We start from the raw sequence: 15,928 nt of genomic DNA on the forward strand, positions 1-15,928 counted from the left end.
GGGAGGGGCTGTGATATGAAAGATCTGGGTCATAGCACAAATATTAGACTCGGATCCCTGCTGGAAAAATTTTTTACTGACCGAGCCCCTGTGAATTTTATATCCATACCCAGGCTCTATAGTATATAAAACAACCAGCTTTCCTTGTGGATGGCTTTGCCGTGCCCCCTGCCAATTCTTGCACTAGGAAGCAAGTGAAACCAATATCAAACTGTTATTGCTATCCTGAAAATAGTGCCAAAGTGTTTAAGCTAGAATTCCCACATACTTTACCTTAAAGTGATACTAAACAATATCCTTATTGTCCAAAAATAATCCATACACAACCCATGATACATATTCGACCAGTATTTAGAGGGGAACGTGTAACATGTTCCAGCAGCTGCAGCCTCCACAGCCCCAAACCCCCGTGACAGCGAGCGGGGCATCTTGTCCCCATACCCACTGTCACTATTTGAAAATTATGCAGTTGTGCAGGGCTCCAATCACACAACTGCTTCATTCATTCACAGTTTCCAGTGAATACATGGACTACAACTACAGTCAGCCATAGCGGCTGATGGCTTGTAGTTCTGAACAGACTGTGAGGTTGCTAATGAGCGGCCTCATACTCCATCCATAAGCCCTACAGCTTGTAAACAACCCATGTGCAGGTACAGGCTGAAAGCTGCAAGGCTTGTCTGCAAGAGTCTGGCATTGCACCCTTGATCCACTGATCAGAGGTGCAATGCTTTCCAGGCTCCTTAGGGAAAAAATACTAAATGTAATTTTTTTTCCCTGCAGAAATATGTGCATTTATTATTTTTTCCCAAAAGGTGAACTTATTCTTTAATGGTCCTGTAATCTATTTTTCATGAAATTGTTTCTGTGTTTTTCTGCCTCGTTGTAATGTCCTCTGTGATCTCCCAAACCTCTCCCCTCACTTTCGTTTGTTTGGAACAATCAGTGCACATTAGTTGTGGTCAAGTATGTTGCGCTGGGCACATTACACATCTCATAGCCCATAGTCCTTAGTCCATCTCAATAGCAAGCAAGAGAGGATGGCTAAGTTCCAACACACAGTGGGACCATTGAGAATGAACATAGACACGTCCTAACAGGAAGATGAATCACAGCAGCAAAAAAGGAGTTCAGTGATTTGGAGGAGTCTGACAGCAATAGAAAGTAATTTTTTGAGTTAAATGATCAAACATGGGTTCACATTACAGGGACTTACCTCCCTTTGAATCTCTTTGTACTGGGCTTTCAGAGTATTCTCATACTTTCTCCAAAATGTATGGTATATTGCTATCCCATGCATTTCCTAATCATTCATATTATACCAGAGATTGAGAGAGGGAATTGGGCCATAGGATCACCACAATAGATTGGAAGAAGTCTAACTTTTAAGAGAAGAACTATAAAAAACTAACCAGGAGGTATAGATGTCCTGTGAGGCTCCATAAAAAAGTGCTGGTGCTGCGGGGGGGGGGGGGGGGGGATATAGGCACAATGACAATACCCATGACGACGTAGAGCGAAACGCGTCAACGTAATTTCCGGTGCAGCATCTTCTGACGTCAGCTTCCGGTTCACTTCCTGGTTTGCCGTGGAAGGCACGCGGCCGCGGCGTTCCCGGAACCTTATGTGACACTTTTTCTGCTTATACTTTTACCCATTTTGTGAGTATATTTCCTTTATTACGCCAATAAAATTATCAAAACGGGCTTCACTATTCTGGGATCTTAATTGTTTTTGGAGCAATTCAGGGCCATTAAAGTGAAAGGAATACCATCCAGTCTATATTACACCAAAAGAAGATTTGGCATGTCATAAAGTTCATCTAGCCAGGAATACAGATTGAACGATCCCTTATAATACAAGCGATTTTGACCCCTAACAAGGGTCTACCCTTTCTGTTGAGTGGGGTTCTTGAAGGGGTTCAAGGCACCTGGCACGAGTGATCATCCTAAGCACTTTAATATCTGCACTGAAGCACCTTTATGTTATATATTTTTTTTAATTTTTTGGTCACATATTGCACCTCTGTGCACAAGAAATTGTAACTTTTATTGGAGTTAATTGGACATTTATTAATTAATAGCATATTTTATTCATATTTATGGTCAATTTTGCACTTTATACACTGGATATTTGCACATATTTGATGAACATTACTGTATATTTGGTTATTGAAGATATTAACTATTAGTATTTTTTGCATATTTTTGCATATTTTTGCTGTGCCCCCTTGTTTCATTAATCTTGCCGAGTTTTTACTTTGTGAACAGCAGCTGCAATCATCCGTCTATCTATTTGTAATTTTATTTTATATAATTTTCACTTATTTATCACTATATTACTATACTTAATTAGTGTGGGTTTAAATTCACTGATCAAATAACATGGGATCATGGTGTCCCAGATTATGGGCTTTCTAAATGTAACTTTGCAAAATATTTAATAAAATATAATATATAAAAGAAACATTTTTTTGAGTTAGGAATATTTACATTTTTTTTTCTTTTAAACCAGAGTTTGGAGTCACTTTCATCTATACATAAACTCAAGACAGATTTTAACAGGACTCCCCACATGTTGGGTGGAAGTTGGGGGTTTGCTTCCTCGAGCATCTCTCTCTGTGTATTAGAAATCATAGTCCCGTCTGTTTTGAATCTGATTATTGACTGTAAGAGCATTTTTAGTAGTGACAGAGTGATACATCAGGTATTCGAGGTTCTATTTATCAATAATATTACCTAAGATTTATACAATTTTCACTCAAGACACACACTTTTGGAAACGAATTGTGTTAAAAATGCATGTTTTAAAAGGTGAAAGTTAAACGATTCTTGGGTGAAACTGGAGATAAATAGACCTATATGTGAGGTACAGCAAATAAATATATTTATTTTTTCTGGCTATTGGAAAAAATTGCACCTGAATTGCATCACATGGGTGTTCACACCCATGCTATGTGATTCTGGAAGTCACACTGCATTTTATCATCTGTTTCGGGGTGTTGTTAGGATAACATTGACATCCGCAGAAGATCGCATGGATGCCGTGCGATTGCTTAGTGTGCGGTGCGAAGAAACACAGAAATTCTTGTGTTTTTCTCGCATCGCATTACTCTGAACCAAGACTGAAAACAAAAAGATTGAACTGTAAATGGAAAAAAGTTTTTTGCAACAGGTATCTGCTAAAACATAATAACATAACCTAGCTAAGGGCTCTTTCACGCTGGCAGCTCTAACATTGCAGCTGGACAGAGCTGTGCACATGCTGCGGTATTGATGCTTTGCTTCACAACCTCAGCAGTTTTAACTGCCTGTAAAACTTGCCTACAGAGATCAATGAAACATTTGGCTTGCAGTTGTGAAGCAGTCAAGCAATTTTAATTTGCCATTCCATAATTTAAATAAAAAAGTAAAAAAAAAAACAATTTCCAGAAGGTAGCGGTAATGCCTCTAAAACACCTGCCAGCCATCTACCGCCCTCTAAAAAGCAATCCCCTGCAGATCCCTTTTTAGTGGGCGGTAAGCATGTTTAACGAAGCGGCTGATGTGTAGTTTGGCAGCAATCATTGCTCTGTACCACACATAGGCGTGCGCACAGGGTGTGCCAGGTGTGCCAGGGCACACCCTAATAACCCTGTGTGGCCCAGATTCACCCTGTTTGAACCCATGATATTTTAGTAAAGCCCCCTAACGGCTCCTACAATATTTATAAAAAATACTAAAAATAATAAAATTGTAAAACATAATAAAAAATAAAAACTACTGACACAATCCACTGCCCTCGCACCACTCTCTGCCCTACTGACAGCGTCCACTGCTCTACTGACACCATCAGTATATATACACATGTATGTGTTTGAGCTTTGAGGTGCACACCCTATTTTTTAAACAAACTTTATTGAAATGTCACACAGACATTTTAAAAAGCTCAATTCGCTGCAGCATGGTGCCTCACGCTGAAAATGCGCTGAAAAATGAAGTTACTCTTTTTCAGCTCACTGTGCCCACACGCCCCTGCAACACATTGGTGTGAATCTGGCACATAGAAGAGAAGGCATTTTGCCTTGCCATGTGTTTGTACTGCCGCATATGGTGTGGATGGAGCCTAAAAGAAATTTTGGATGCAGAAGTGTAGATACAGAAAAAAATGGTGATTTTTACCTGAAATGCAATTTCATGCAGTAAAATGAACGCATTTTACTGAAAGAAAATAAATAATTGAGAATGTTCCTTAAAAAGCAGATAGTGTACCAATGTAAAAAACTGAATGGTTGACCTACCAACCTCAGCGCAAAAGGCGCAATGTGCATCAATGATGCTTAACATGCTCCAAGCCCAAGAGCCGAATCAGCCAGCTGTTAGGGGGGGGGGGGGCTGAATCTAATCTTTATAAAAAAAAACTGTGTAAATATATACAAAACAAATACTAAAAATTAAAAAATGATCATTTAAAAAAAAAAAAATATATGAATCTCACTAATTATCAAGGTTTCAACAAACATGTTGGATGATCTGGATGACATTTGTTTACTGAAAGTAAATGGGTGCAATCCAATTTAAAAATATTAACAATCACAGATTTGTGAAATTGTCACCATTGTGATTATTTTTGCACATGCAAACCCAGCTTTATATTACCTTAAGGTGACAATAAATCTTATTCAAGGATGTATTCTTTAGGCCTCGTTCACACAGGCATGTTTAAGTATAAATCCGTGTGAGGGCCGTGGCTTGTTCATCCAAACATGTGCAGGCAGTCCTATTCATGTCAATGGGTATGCAATGGCTGCACACACAGCAGCCACAGCTGCACAATCCAGAAAACGTTTCATGGCAAACCTTGTCTTCCAGTTGTATGTTTTTTATTTTGGCCCTGTATATGAGCTGCACAGCAGTGCATTGATTTCTGCCTTGGGCCTCCACAATAATATGAAGCTTGATGTGATGAAAGTGGCCAGCATATAGCTGTTTGCAATGTTAATATGGCAACAGTATGTTATCAAAAAATGATACCTGCACTCCATATAGGAACTCCCCACATTCGTTTTCCCCATCAGAGTCTTCCTCTGCCCAGTTGTGTCCCTTGATGTCCTAGAAGACACATACAATTAGTAGTGAACACAAATTATAGTATTCTTCTAATTAAACTTTGTGCTGTACTTTGAATTTTTTAAATCACATTTTACACACAGTAAACATTACATGGACTAACCAGTCATAGAATAGTTTTCATTACTTAAAGGGTAACTCCACTTTTGTTGAGAAAAAAACATTTTTAGACCCCTTTCACACACGCGGATCGTTCAGATCCGCCTGTCAGTTTTTCAGGCGGATCTGAACGGATGCCTCATGTATCTCTATGGGGCAGCGGATGTCAGCAGAGACATGTCCGATGACATCCCATGCGATCCTGTCCATCAAATCCGGACGGATGGAAACCCTATTTTCCATCCATCTGGCGGATCAGATCGGATGAGAACGGACAGACGGTCCGTTCTCATCCGATTTCCCCCATAGAGGACAGCGGGGATCTGACACCTCCGTCTCCGCACACAGAGCGGAGACGGAGCTGTCATCTGCCTGCTCAGCGGGGATCGGCGGATCGATCCCCCACTGAGCAAAAAACGGAACGTACAGGTGTGAAAGGGGCATTAATGTGATCAATGTACATTGCAAGGATTTTAATGAACTTTGTTGCAGATTCCTACCTTTTTGTTATTCTGAAGAAATAGCTGTTTGTCTTTGTCCAAAGTGTAAAAAGTGAATGTGAATGACTTTATAATTATCAATCAGCTGCTGCACTTGCAGGTTTCTAATAAGGAAAGTTGTAGGGTCTGCATCCATTTAAATGTGTAAATGCATGGTAGGATTTTAAATACCCCTCCAGTGAACACAAAATACATAAATATTCTAAAAAAATATACAAAAGCTTTATTTCATCCAATAAAATGTCTAGAAACACACATATACAAACATTTTCTATTTAACTCAGGGATGAGACTCTCCACTGGCACATAATCTAGTAGTCACCTTCCCTACTCACACCCCACTTCCTGTCACATCCCTTTAACTGGGATCTCCCTTTGTTAACCAAAAATGTCATTTTGTTGCACAGGATGTCTAACATCTGACTTGTATCTTAATGTAGACTTCTGGGAAAATCAGTGAGCCATCATACAAGCAGGAAATTACATATCTGGGGGGGGGGGGGTTCTGTATACCATCTGTGTACAGAACGCCTCCAGGTTGCCAAACTGCATTACATTTTACAGAAAATAATAGCGCTGCAGATTGAAAATGATTAATTATTTCCTATTTTTTTCCCTGTGAAAGTAGAGTTATCCTTTAAAAAACAGTAATCTACTGTAAATGATTTGAGGCTGGTTATCTCGTTATTAAATAAGCCTGCTATGCATGTGATAACTATGTTCTACATTCCAGTACAGAAAGAATCAGCTCTCTTCCTCATGAGCCATGATCTTCACAAGGTTTCTGTAAATTGTACAATTCCCCATGAAATTCTTCTATTAGAAACTATTGATTTAGAATTCTAGGGCTGCAGAAAGCTGTCTGCTTTAAGTTCACAGGTACAATTTATCCATTTCAATACCGGGCACTTTCACCCGCTTTTCATTTTTCAGAGCTGTCACATTTTGAACGACAATTACACGGTCATACAACACTATACCCAAACTACATTTTTTTAATTTTGTTCACACAACTAGACCTATCTTTTGGTGGTATGTAATCACCAAAGGGTTTTCTATTTTTTGCTAAGTAAATAGAAAAAGAGCGAAAATAAAAAAAAAAAAAAAAAAAAATTTTCTTTGTTTCTGTTATAAAATTTTGCAAATAAATAATTGTCCTTCATATATTTTGGGTAACATGTATTCTGCTACATTTCTTTTGTTAAAATAACTCAAATTAGTGTATATTATTTAGTCTGTAGGAAAGTTAAACTGTCCACAAACTATGGAATATATCTGAAAATTGATCAATTCTGATGTACTGACGCCCTCTCATTTCTTGAGTGACAGTATGAAAAAAAAAAATTATTTGTTTTCAATTTTATTTTTAATATATATATATATATATATATATATATATATATATATATTTTAACCATAGTAACATAGTACTACTCTGGGAAAGTGATCAGTATTTTTTTTTTACACATTATGTTTGCTTATAGCAATACATTTAATTTCTATAAGTAAGCATTTTTCTGAATGAAATTGATTCAATTAGTTTGGCAGATCAATCAGATGGGCTGTGATTGGCCCAGTCAGTACCAGGTGATCGCTGTGACCAATCACAGCTAGCAACACAATTGTACACAATAGATGGCTTGAAAGGAAGCCATCCATTGTTTACAACTCTAATGTGACCTTCTGTGATTGGTTACAGCGGTCACATGATACCGGCAGCGGGCCAATACAGTGATCAGTCATCGGCTGTGTCCAGTGGACACAGCCTGTGACAGATCGTGCCACAGCGTGGCTTGGAGGACGTCATATGTTGTCCACCCAGATCAATGAGAGTCCTGCCCAGCCATCATTTTGCTAAAGGCTGGGCGGGAAGTGGTAAATTGTGGGATAAAAGAGTTAACACCCAGTGTTGGGGTAGTTACTCAAAAAATATAACTAGTTACTAGTTACTTCTGTAAATTGTAATGAGATTACTTTACTAGTTACTGCATTTGAAAAGTAACTTCACTACTTATTACTTTACTTTCCTCTTTCTTAATTGACTGTGTAGAAGAAGATACATGACACTCTTTCTGCATAGAGTTTATTGTATAAACATAGGCTTTGGGAAACATGAGAACAAAACCTGAAAAAACAGAATAAAACATAAAGTGCAACAAAAAGTCATAAACTTCATCCCTCTCTATTCTTCGAAATAACGATTGTATCGCACGGCTTGGGTAACGCAGGAAAGCGCGTTCCTATAGCCTAGTAAAGTAGTGTAGTTACTTCTTATAGCCTAGTAAAGTAGTGTAGTTACCAATATTAGTATTGTAACTAGTTACTTTACTTAGTTACCAAAAAAAGTAATTTAGTTACTGTAATCAGTTACTTTGTAACTAGTTACCCCCAACACTGTTAACACCCATGTAACTTTTTGCCTGCTATCTGAGGCTCCACTAGTGAGATGTCTTGTCTCTTCCTGTCATGCTAGAACATTTTACCAGACTCGAAGTGTGGGGAATTCTCCAATAGTGATGAGCTTGGATTTGGGGCTGGGTTTGGTCCAAACACAAATTCATCCAAACACAGAAGTTAGCTGTCATTGCTGGCTCATATTAGGTCGCTGATGTCATGAGCATCCCCTCTGCTTTGTATATGTGTAGCTGCCTGCACCCCTCATTGGACCAATATTGACACCTCTAACTTCTGGATTGAGACTGGGCTCAAGGTAATCCTTATTCTCCAACAGCAACAATGACAGAAATAAAAATCCTTTTTCTTCTTTGAAGAATATTGCACACAACACACAAATAGAGTTCAACACCTCTTTTAACCCTTTGGAAAGTACTTTTTTAGTGTCGCACAATCCATGCTTCTGCCTATCTTCTCTCGGTGAGAATAATTTCCTTATCTGCCTAAGGACTCTTGGAATACTTACATCATACATCCCAGGAAACTTCAAGGCAATCTAGAACACACTGTGCATGTGCTGCAGTTCATCAACAGAGTGGTGATTGCAAGAACCTGGAGGAGACCGCCAGCTCCCAATGACATAAGCAAAGAAGATGGCGGTGTAGGACCTGGCGTGTGGCAGTGAGCAGCAGATTAGAACAGAACAATGCTTGATTCTCTGGACCAGGGCCGGCCTTAGGTGATCAGGCGCCCTGTGCGAGCTAATCCCGTGGCGCCCCCCCCCCCCCCCCCCCCGCGCAAATTTTCTTGCACCTTTTTTGCACTTTATTTGACTTTTCTTTTTTATGATCACTAATAACATAGCCCCCCTTACATAAGAGCCCCCCTTACATCAGAGACCCCCCACACAAAGCCCCCCTTAAATCAGAGACCCCCGACACAGAGCCCCCTTACATCAGAGACCCCACACACAGAGCCCCCCTCACATCAGAGACCTCCCACACAGAGCCCCCCTTACATCAGAGACCCCCCACACAGAGCCCCCCTCACATCAGAGACCCCCCACACAGAGCCCCCCTCACATCAGAGACCCCCGACACAAAGCCCCCCTTACATCAGAGACCCCCCACACAGAGCCCCCCTCACATCAGAGACCCCCCACACAGAGCCCCCCTTACATCAGAGACCCCCGACCCAAAGCCCCCCTTACATCAGTGACCCCCCCACACAGAGCCCCCCTCACATCAGAGACCCCCCACACAGAGCCCCCCTCACATCAGAGACCCCCGACACAAAGCCCCCCTCACATCAGAGACCCCCGACACAAAGCCCCCCTCACATCAGAGACCCCCCACACAGAGCCCCCCTCACATCAGAGACCCCCGACACAAAGCCCCCCTAACATCAGAGACCCCCTACACACACACACACAAAGCCCCCCTCACATCCTCACATCAGAGACCCCCCCACAAAAAGCCCCCCCTACATCAGACCCCCCCTCCCCACGGAGCCCCCCACATCAGAGAGCCCCCCCTTACATCACAGACCCCCCACAAAAAGCCCCCCCCACACAGAGCCCCCCCCACACATAGCCCCCCACATCAGAGAGCCCTACCTTACATCACAGACCCCCACACATAGCCCCCCCCACACATAGAGCCCCCCCTTACATTACAGACCCCCCCCTTACATTTTTTGAAGGAGAGAGATGTCACTTACTTTACGTTGTCTGCAGCTTTTTTTTTTTCTTTAAACTTCCCGCCCACACATCCCCGGGAGTGTGGGCGGGCGGGAGGAGGAGAAGGGGCGGGGCGAGGAGGAGCTGACGATCTCTCCTCCCTCCCTGAACTGACGCCAGAGGAGAGATCGTCAGCTCCTCCTCGCCCCGCCCCTTCTCCTCCTCCCGCCCGCCCACACTCCCGGGGATGTGTGGGATGTGTGGGCACTGGGCAGGAAGTCAGCGTGGATTCCGTGGAAGGATCGGAGGCTGAGCTGTGTGAGAGATACACAGCTCGCCTCACTGCAGCAATAGGTGATCGAGGCACGGCTGCACAGCGGGAGGTAAGCGGCGGCCGCGGCCTGTGTTAACCCTGTCCAGGCCGCAGTCGCCGCTCACCTCCCGCTGTGCAGCCGTACCTCGATCACCTATTGTTGCAGTGAGGCGAGCTGTGTATCTCTCACACAGCTCAGCCTGATCCTCTGCGAGCTGTGATGGCCGCACGGCGCCCTTGTTGCCCATGGCGCCCTGTGCGGCCGCACAGCTCGCACACCCCAAAGGCCGGCCCTGCTCTGGACATGTGAGTATGTGTTTTGAGCATAACCCAGGAAACCAGGTAGAAGAGGAAATTAAAAACCAACACATAAAGCTCCTATTTTAGTGGAGTAGGAGAAATCAAGAAACCCTAACAGGTTTCTATTCCTGTATGTGTCCCTGTTCAAGATTTTCTCTTACTTCCTGTTTGGTAGAACTGCTATCCACAGGACAGGAAGTGATAACAGAGTAAGCCCAATAGAGGTTTTTTATAGCTATTTTTTTTACCTCAGCCTTTACAGTATCTACAGCTTTTTGTTTTTTTGTTTTTTTTCTTCTGTTTATATTGTTTCCCTTGCCTTCTCACACTTTTTTTTTTCTTCTTACTAAGTCTCCATTTACATATTTGGATTTATTCTTCCCTTTTCCACATTTTCATTTATCCCTTTTCAATTGTTTACAGTATATGTTTTGGCTCTTACCCTTTTCTGATCCTCCACTAAGCTTCATACTCTAATTCCATAAATTTATAGACATCCTTGGTTATTTCCACTCAGTTGGGTTGGATATATACAGACTATGACCACTTTAGTCATACCCACTTAGTTTTTATACCAATTTTATCATCCTTTTTATTATTCTTTTTCCATTCAGCTTTGCCTTTTAATGCATTGTACTACCACCTTTATTTACGAAGGATCAATAGTACCACATAATGGTAATACATTTGGACATATTATACATCTATACAGCCTAGGTTTTATCTTAGTGCCGGGTCACACTTGTGCGATGCGGGAAGGCTGCGAATTTGCAGCCTGTTCCCGCATCGCATCCGCACAAAAGGCAGTTCACACTGCCATATGCGATACGCAGGGGGTGTCAATGAAATGTTAACTACACCCCCAGTTTGATTGCATATCGCAGTGCGATCTGACAGATCCTGATGCGGCTGAAAAAATGCCTCATGTGCAACTTTTGTGTGGGTGCAGTGCGAATTTAGCCATACAAAGTGTATGGCTGAATTCGCACTGCACATCCGATCGCATGTAATGAAGGAGCAGTGCGCTCCGATATTACATGCGATCGCCGCACACGCGGAAGTGTGAACCGGCACTTAGGTGTGTTCTTTTTATGAACAAATGTGATGCACCAGTGATGATCTGTTTGGTGCACAAACCTAGCTTTTATGCTATACTCTTCAATAGATCCGGGTCTAGTCTCATTTTGGAAAAACACTTTCCTTATCTGAGAAATATAATTTCTTCTGTGGAATTTAGATGTTTGCAATGTTTTTAGATGCCTGTGGAAAATGTATGTATTTGAAAAATGTATTTCAATAAAAACAATTTGATGAATAACGTTTTGTTAAATAACATACATGATTATAACTTTACCTTCCTATATTTGTTTGGCACAACAAATAGGAGATACTTAAGATGTCTCTTGAGTCATTTTTGTAAGTTTCTTGAACTTAGGCAGGCCATTCATTTTTTTTTTTTTTTCGTTTTTTTGAGGCTAAACTAAAAAAATGATTGAATTCATCCATCCACACAAATGAGGTGAATGGAGGAATTCCCCCACTGGTAAGTGATATTCTGACAGCAGGACTCTCTACTGTCAGAATACACAGATCAGTGGCTGCAGCAAATTAGTTGCAGACGCTGAACCAGAAAAGTTTTCCATTATTCCCACTCGACAGAATTCAAACAGGGAAGGCCACGCATGGAACAAAATTAATTTGGCCCCTGATGAACCGGTCGAATTGAATCTATCGATGGTCAGCTTCAGACACAAATATCTATAAAGATTCAGATGAAGGACACACAAGAAGAAACTATGTATGGGCAGTCTGATAATTTGTACCCAAGTTGATCCATTGATTGACTTGGGTACAACCAGCATGTCCCATTTTTAGAATGCGACTATTGCCAGTGGCTACAGTCACTAGCAATAATCACTGTGTTCGCTCCCAGCAGGGACAGCTCCCTGTGCCCCCTGCCAGGAGAACACAATACCTCGGCAGGACTGTGTTGATAGGGGAATCAAGCAATTTTCTTTCCTGCAACCATAAAAATCATATCATCTATGGTCTGCCTTACTCTTTTGCTCTGCTGTCCTATCTTCTAAATACAACCCTGATTGTAGGTACAAAAAAAAACAACACTACAGAGTTTATTGTTGTATACCGTAGGAAAGATTAGGAAGTAGTATTCAACACCACTTTGTATCTTTTTCCTGCTTGAGGAGGCTGGTTGTGCAGCACCAGTAAATTTAGTTGTTGGGTTTATATAAAGAAGTATGCACCCCTATGGTAATTACAAGCTCAAATGAATTCAACAAAGTGTTCCATGTCCTTATAAAAGCAGTTGACCACAGGTTGAGCATTATTATACAGTTCAGACAATGCTACATTGAGCTCCATAGGTGTGCGCAGCCTATTGCATTAGGGTGTGCACCCCAAAGTTTAAATACACATGCATGTGTTTGCCTACATGTACATGGCCCCGATACATTACTCTCCCTGCTGGCAAAGTGAAATAGAAGTGTGTGGCACTTCTCTTATGGCAGAGCAGGTCCGAGGGAGATCTTTCCCATCTCCTCACTGGCAAACAGAGTGATAATGCTAATGTGCCCTAGGTGATTAGGGTGTGCCCAGGCACACCCGGCACACCCTGTGTGCACGCCTATGTTGAGCTCCTTTTCCTGTCAAAAATCCATCTAAAATCCAAGTCACAATGCATCCAAAGCATGCCACACTATAACACAAAATTACAGTTACTGCATATAGACACTGTTTCATTTGCAATTGGATTTGTAGTTTTGTGCAGGTGCTTTTGTCAGTCAAGCTAGATTAACTTGAGGATTTGCAGATAGCACAGTTTCCACTGCAGCAGCCATATAGCTAAGTAAAGAAAGTCAGCCTTCTAATTTTCTATTGACGGTCTTCCTTCCAGGTGCATGGGTGTCATGGCCGTTGCACAGCTCTCTCAGTGGACAGCATGCGGCTTCAGACCTAAGGCCCCATTCACACCTGAGCAGAACGACTTTCAAGCGTTTTTATTTGAGAGTTTTGCAAGCGTATTCCAAGCATTTTAGAAACGTTTTACAAGCAATGTACATTGTGTATTCAAGCTTCTGGTGTTTCTATTTTAGCGAATAGAGATCACTAGGGGGGAGAAGATTAGAGGTGGAGAGCTGCTGTTTTGCCAGAAAACATACTAAAAAAGGGGCCAATCTGCCTAAAATAAGCTCATGTACTTTTGTGAGCGACAAACGTTTTGTTACAGGCGGCAAAACGCTCAGATGTGAACAAGGGCCATTGAAATGAATGAGAATATGTTTGTTGAGCGAAGAGCTGCAAGCTTTAACAGAAAATCACTCAGGTGTAAACAGGGCCTGATATTGACAGGACTCATTCCTATAGAGTGACCTGCTAAGTCTTTTATAACTGCTAAAGACCTAGATAATGTGCTTGCTAAGTTGTAACATCCATCCACTATGTAATTTTTATTGTAAGATCAATATATTTTCTACACTACTAGATGAAGTAGGGAATGGGTAAAACCCCTATTTTTCTTTTTTTTAACAACCAAACTGTTCCTTTATTGAATCATACAAAACAAGGTATACAGAAGTGAATGGTGAGTGTACAGCGGTATACAGAGGGTGTCAACTTATAGCCACAACATGAAAATCATATCACAGTGGATACATCTCCTCTCAGGAAATAGCAAAAACCAATCAGTCCGGGAGCACAATTGTACCCTGAGAAAGGGTCACCACATCAGCACAACTGCGTGAATTAAGCCGTCCATGGCAGCCAAACCCTTTCAAATATTTTAGGACAATTCCTGTTAATATATGTCAGTTTGTAGAGAGGGAGAGCTGTGTTTATAGCCTTTTCCCAAGCCCCTATCGAGGGGGGGATCGTCTATTCCAGTGCAGAATAACTTCCCTTTTGGCATAGTAAAAGAGATAACTCAACAGAAGTTTAGTGCATCTAGGCCTCTGGTCATCATCTTAAATGCACAACAGTGAAAAGTCAGAAGACTGTGGGAGAGAAAGCTGGAGGCGGTAGTTAATAATTTCAACCACTGCCGCCCAGTACTAAGCGCTCCTGGGGCAGCTCCAGAACATATGTAGGTACGTACCCACACCCATCTCACCCCGGGGACAACTCTGAGACCTTTGGGGGTATATTCTGCAAAGCCTCTGGGGGGTGTAATATACCCTATGCAGAAACTTCACCTGAATTAGTTTGTCTCTGGAGGAAATCAACAACCGGATGCTCCCGTCAAGGCAGTCTTCACAGTCTTCCCTAGTTCAGGAAGGTCTGCCTTCCATGAGTCCCACAGCCTGTCCAGTTTAGGATATTCTATCCGCAGCAGATCCAAATAAAGTGCGGAGAGAGGCTTAGGGAGTGTCTCCTGAGCCTACAGCTCTTCTATAGGGTCCATGCCCAGGGTCAGCGGAGTCAGGAACTGAGCACGGAAGGCGTGCCACAACTGCAGATAACGGAAATACATCCAGCCTGGTAATCTATGCTTACTCCTAAGCTCCTGGAAGGACAGCAACCCAGCGGGGGAGAAAATATCTTTCAAAATCTTCACACCTGGGGGTCCAGTACCGTGCGCAAATGACCAAGGCAGGGATTGCCCACAACGGGCAGTAGGGGGATCTAACAGAGGGCTTCCGGAGCCTTCGCCCGGCCCTATCCCAAACCCGAAGTGTGGTCCTAGTGGGAAATGGAAGGCTGAGGCATGACCAAGGACCCCTGTATACCAAATTGGCCAGCTCCTGGAGAGAACCCAGGATAGCCGCCAGGAAGTGGCACAACAGGAAGACCAAGTCGCCTGACAAGTCGCCCCAGTGTGAACCGGCTCTTAACCATTAGCTGCAGCAAAATTAATGAAAAAAAAACAAGCAGATGAGATGGTATATGGTCCCAGTTTAAATCGCTTCTCATGTCTCAGAGGCCTCCCTGCTCTGTTTTCAGGGGCTGTGGGCAGAAAAGGATGGCGTTTTATATATTGCCTGAAGGTGAAACATTTTTGAATACACATTTATAAATTTATCAACTCCCTTATCTTGGTAAACCTGAAAAAATCCCCACAACATTCAAAGCTTAACAGCCCAGTGGAGGAGGCCCAGAAACATCTGAGACAAATAATTGCCTTCATTTTTGTGGCAGCTAAAATCTCCAGAGCTAGATCTTGGAGGATACCCATGGCACAATTTGATCTTGTCAAACCAAATTATCCTGTACCATGGTCAGTGAATGTCTTTCTGCAATCTTGAATGATAAAGTCAAACTTTTTGAAAAGGCCTGAATGGAATGAAATACTTGACAGGACACTTCTGTGAATTTCTTCTGTCGTGCAGTATTCCTGGATCGGCTGGTCAGTCTATATGTGTTCCTTTTTATGTTTCCAATTCTTTATATGCTCTATTCTAGTGCTGTGGGATGGCCCCCATGGCATAAGAGAAGGGCGGTTGCCCCCCCACACTCGAGCCATGAGGCCTGGATTTAAACATATGCTGGTGGTGGGGATCTTCCAGATACAGGGAGAGCACTT

The 15,928-nt window shown here is 42.2% G+C and overlaps 1 protein-coding gene across 4 annotated transcripts in view; it reads right to left on the minus strand.

Annotated features, from left to right (window-relative positions):
* The window catches only part of PARP6 (poly(ADP-ribose) polymerase family member 6), a 79,062-nt gene that overhangs the window by 51,126 nt on the left and 12,008 nt on the right, over positions 1-15,928 (minus strand). For all 4 annotated transcript variants that reach the window (XM_082257073.1, XM_082257072.1, XM_082257071.1 and 1 more), the window contains exon 3: positions 5,013-5,090. In XM_082257073.1, coding sequence (XP_082113199.1) covers positions 5,013-5,090 — 78 coding nt within the window. The remainder of the gene's footprint in view (positions 1-5,012; positions 5,091-15,928) is intronic.

Source organism: Pelophylax lessonae (genome assembly GCF_965119305.1).
Source record: "Pelophylax lessonae genome assembly, chromosome: 4".
Taxonomy (NCBI): domain Eukaryota; kingdom Metazoa; phylum Chordata; class Amphibia; order Anura; family Ranidae; genus Pelophylax; species Pelophylax lessonae.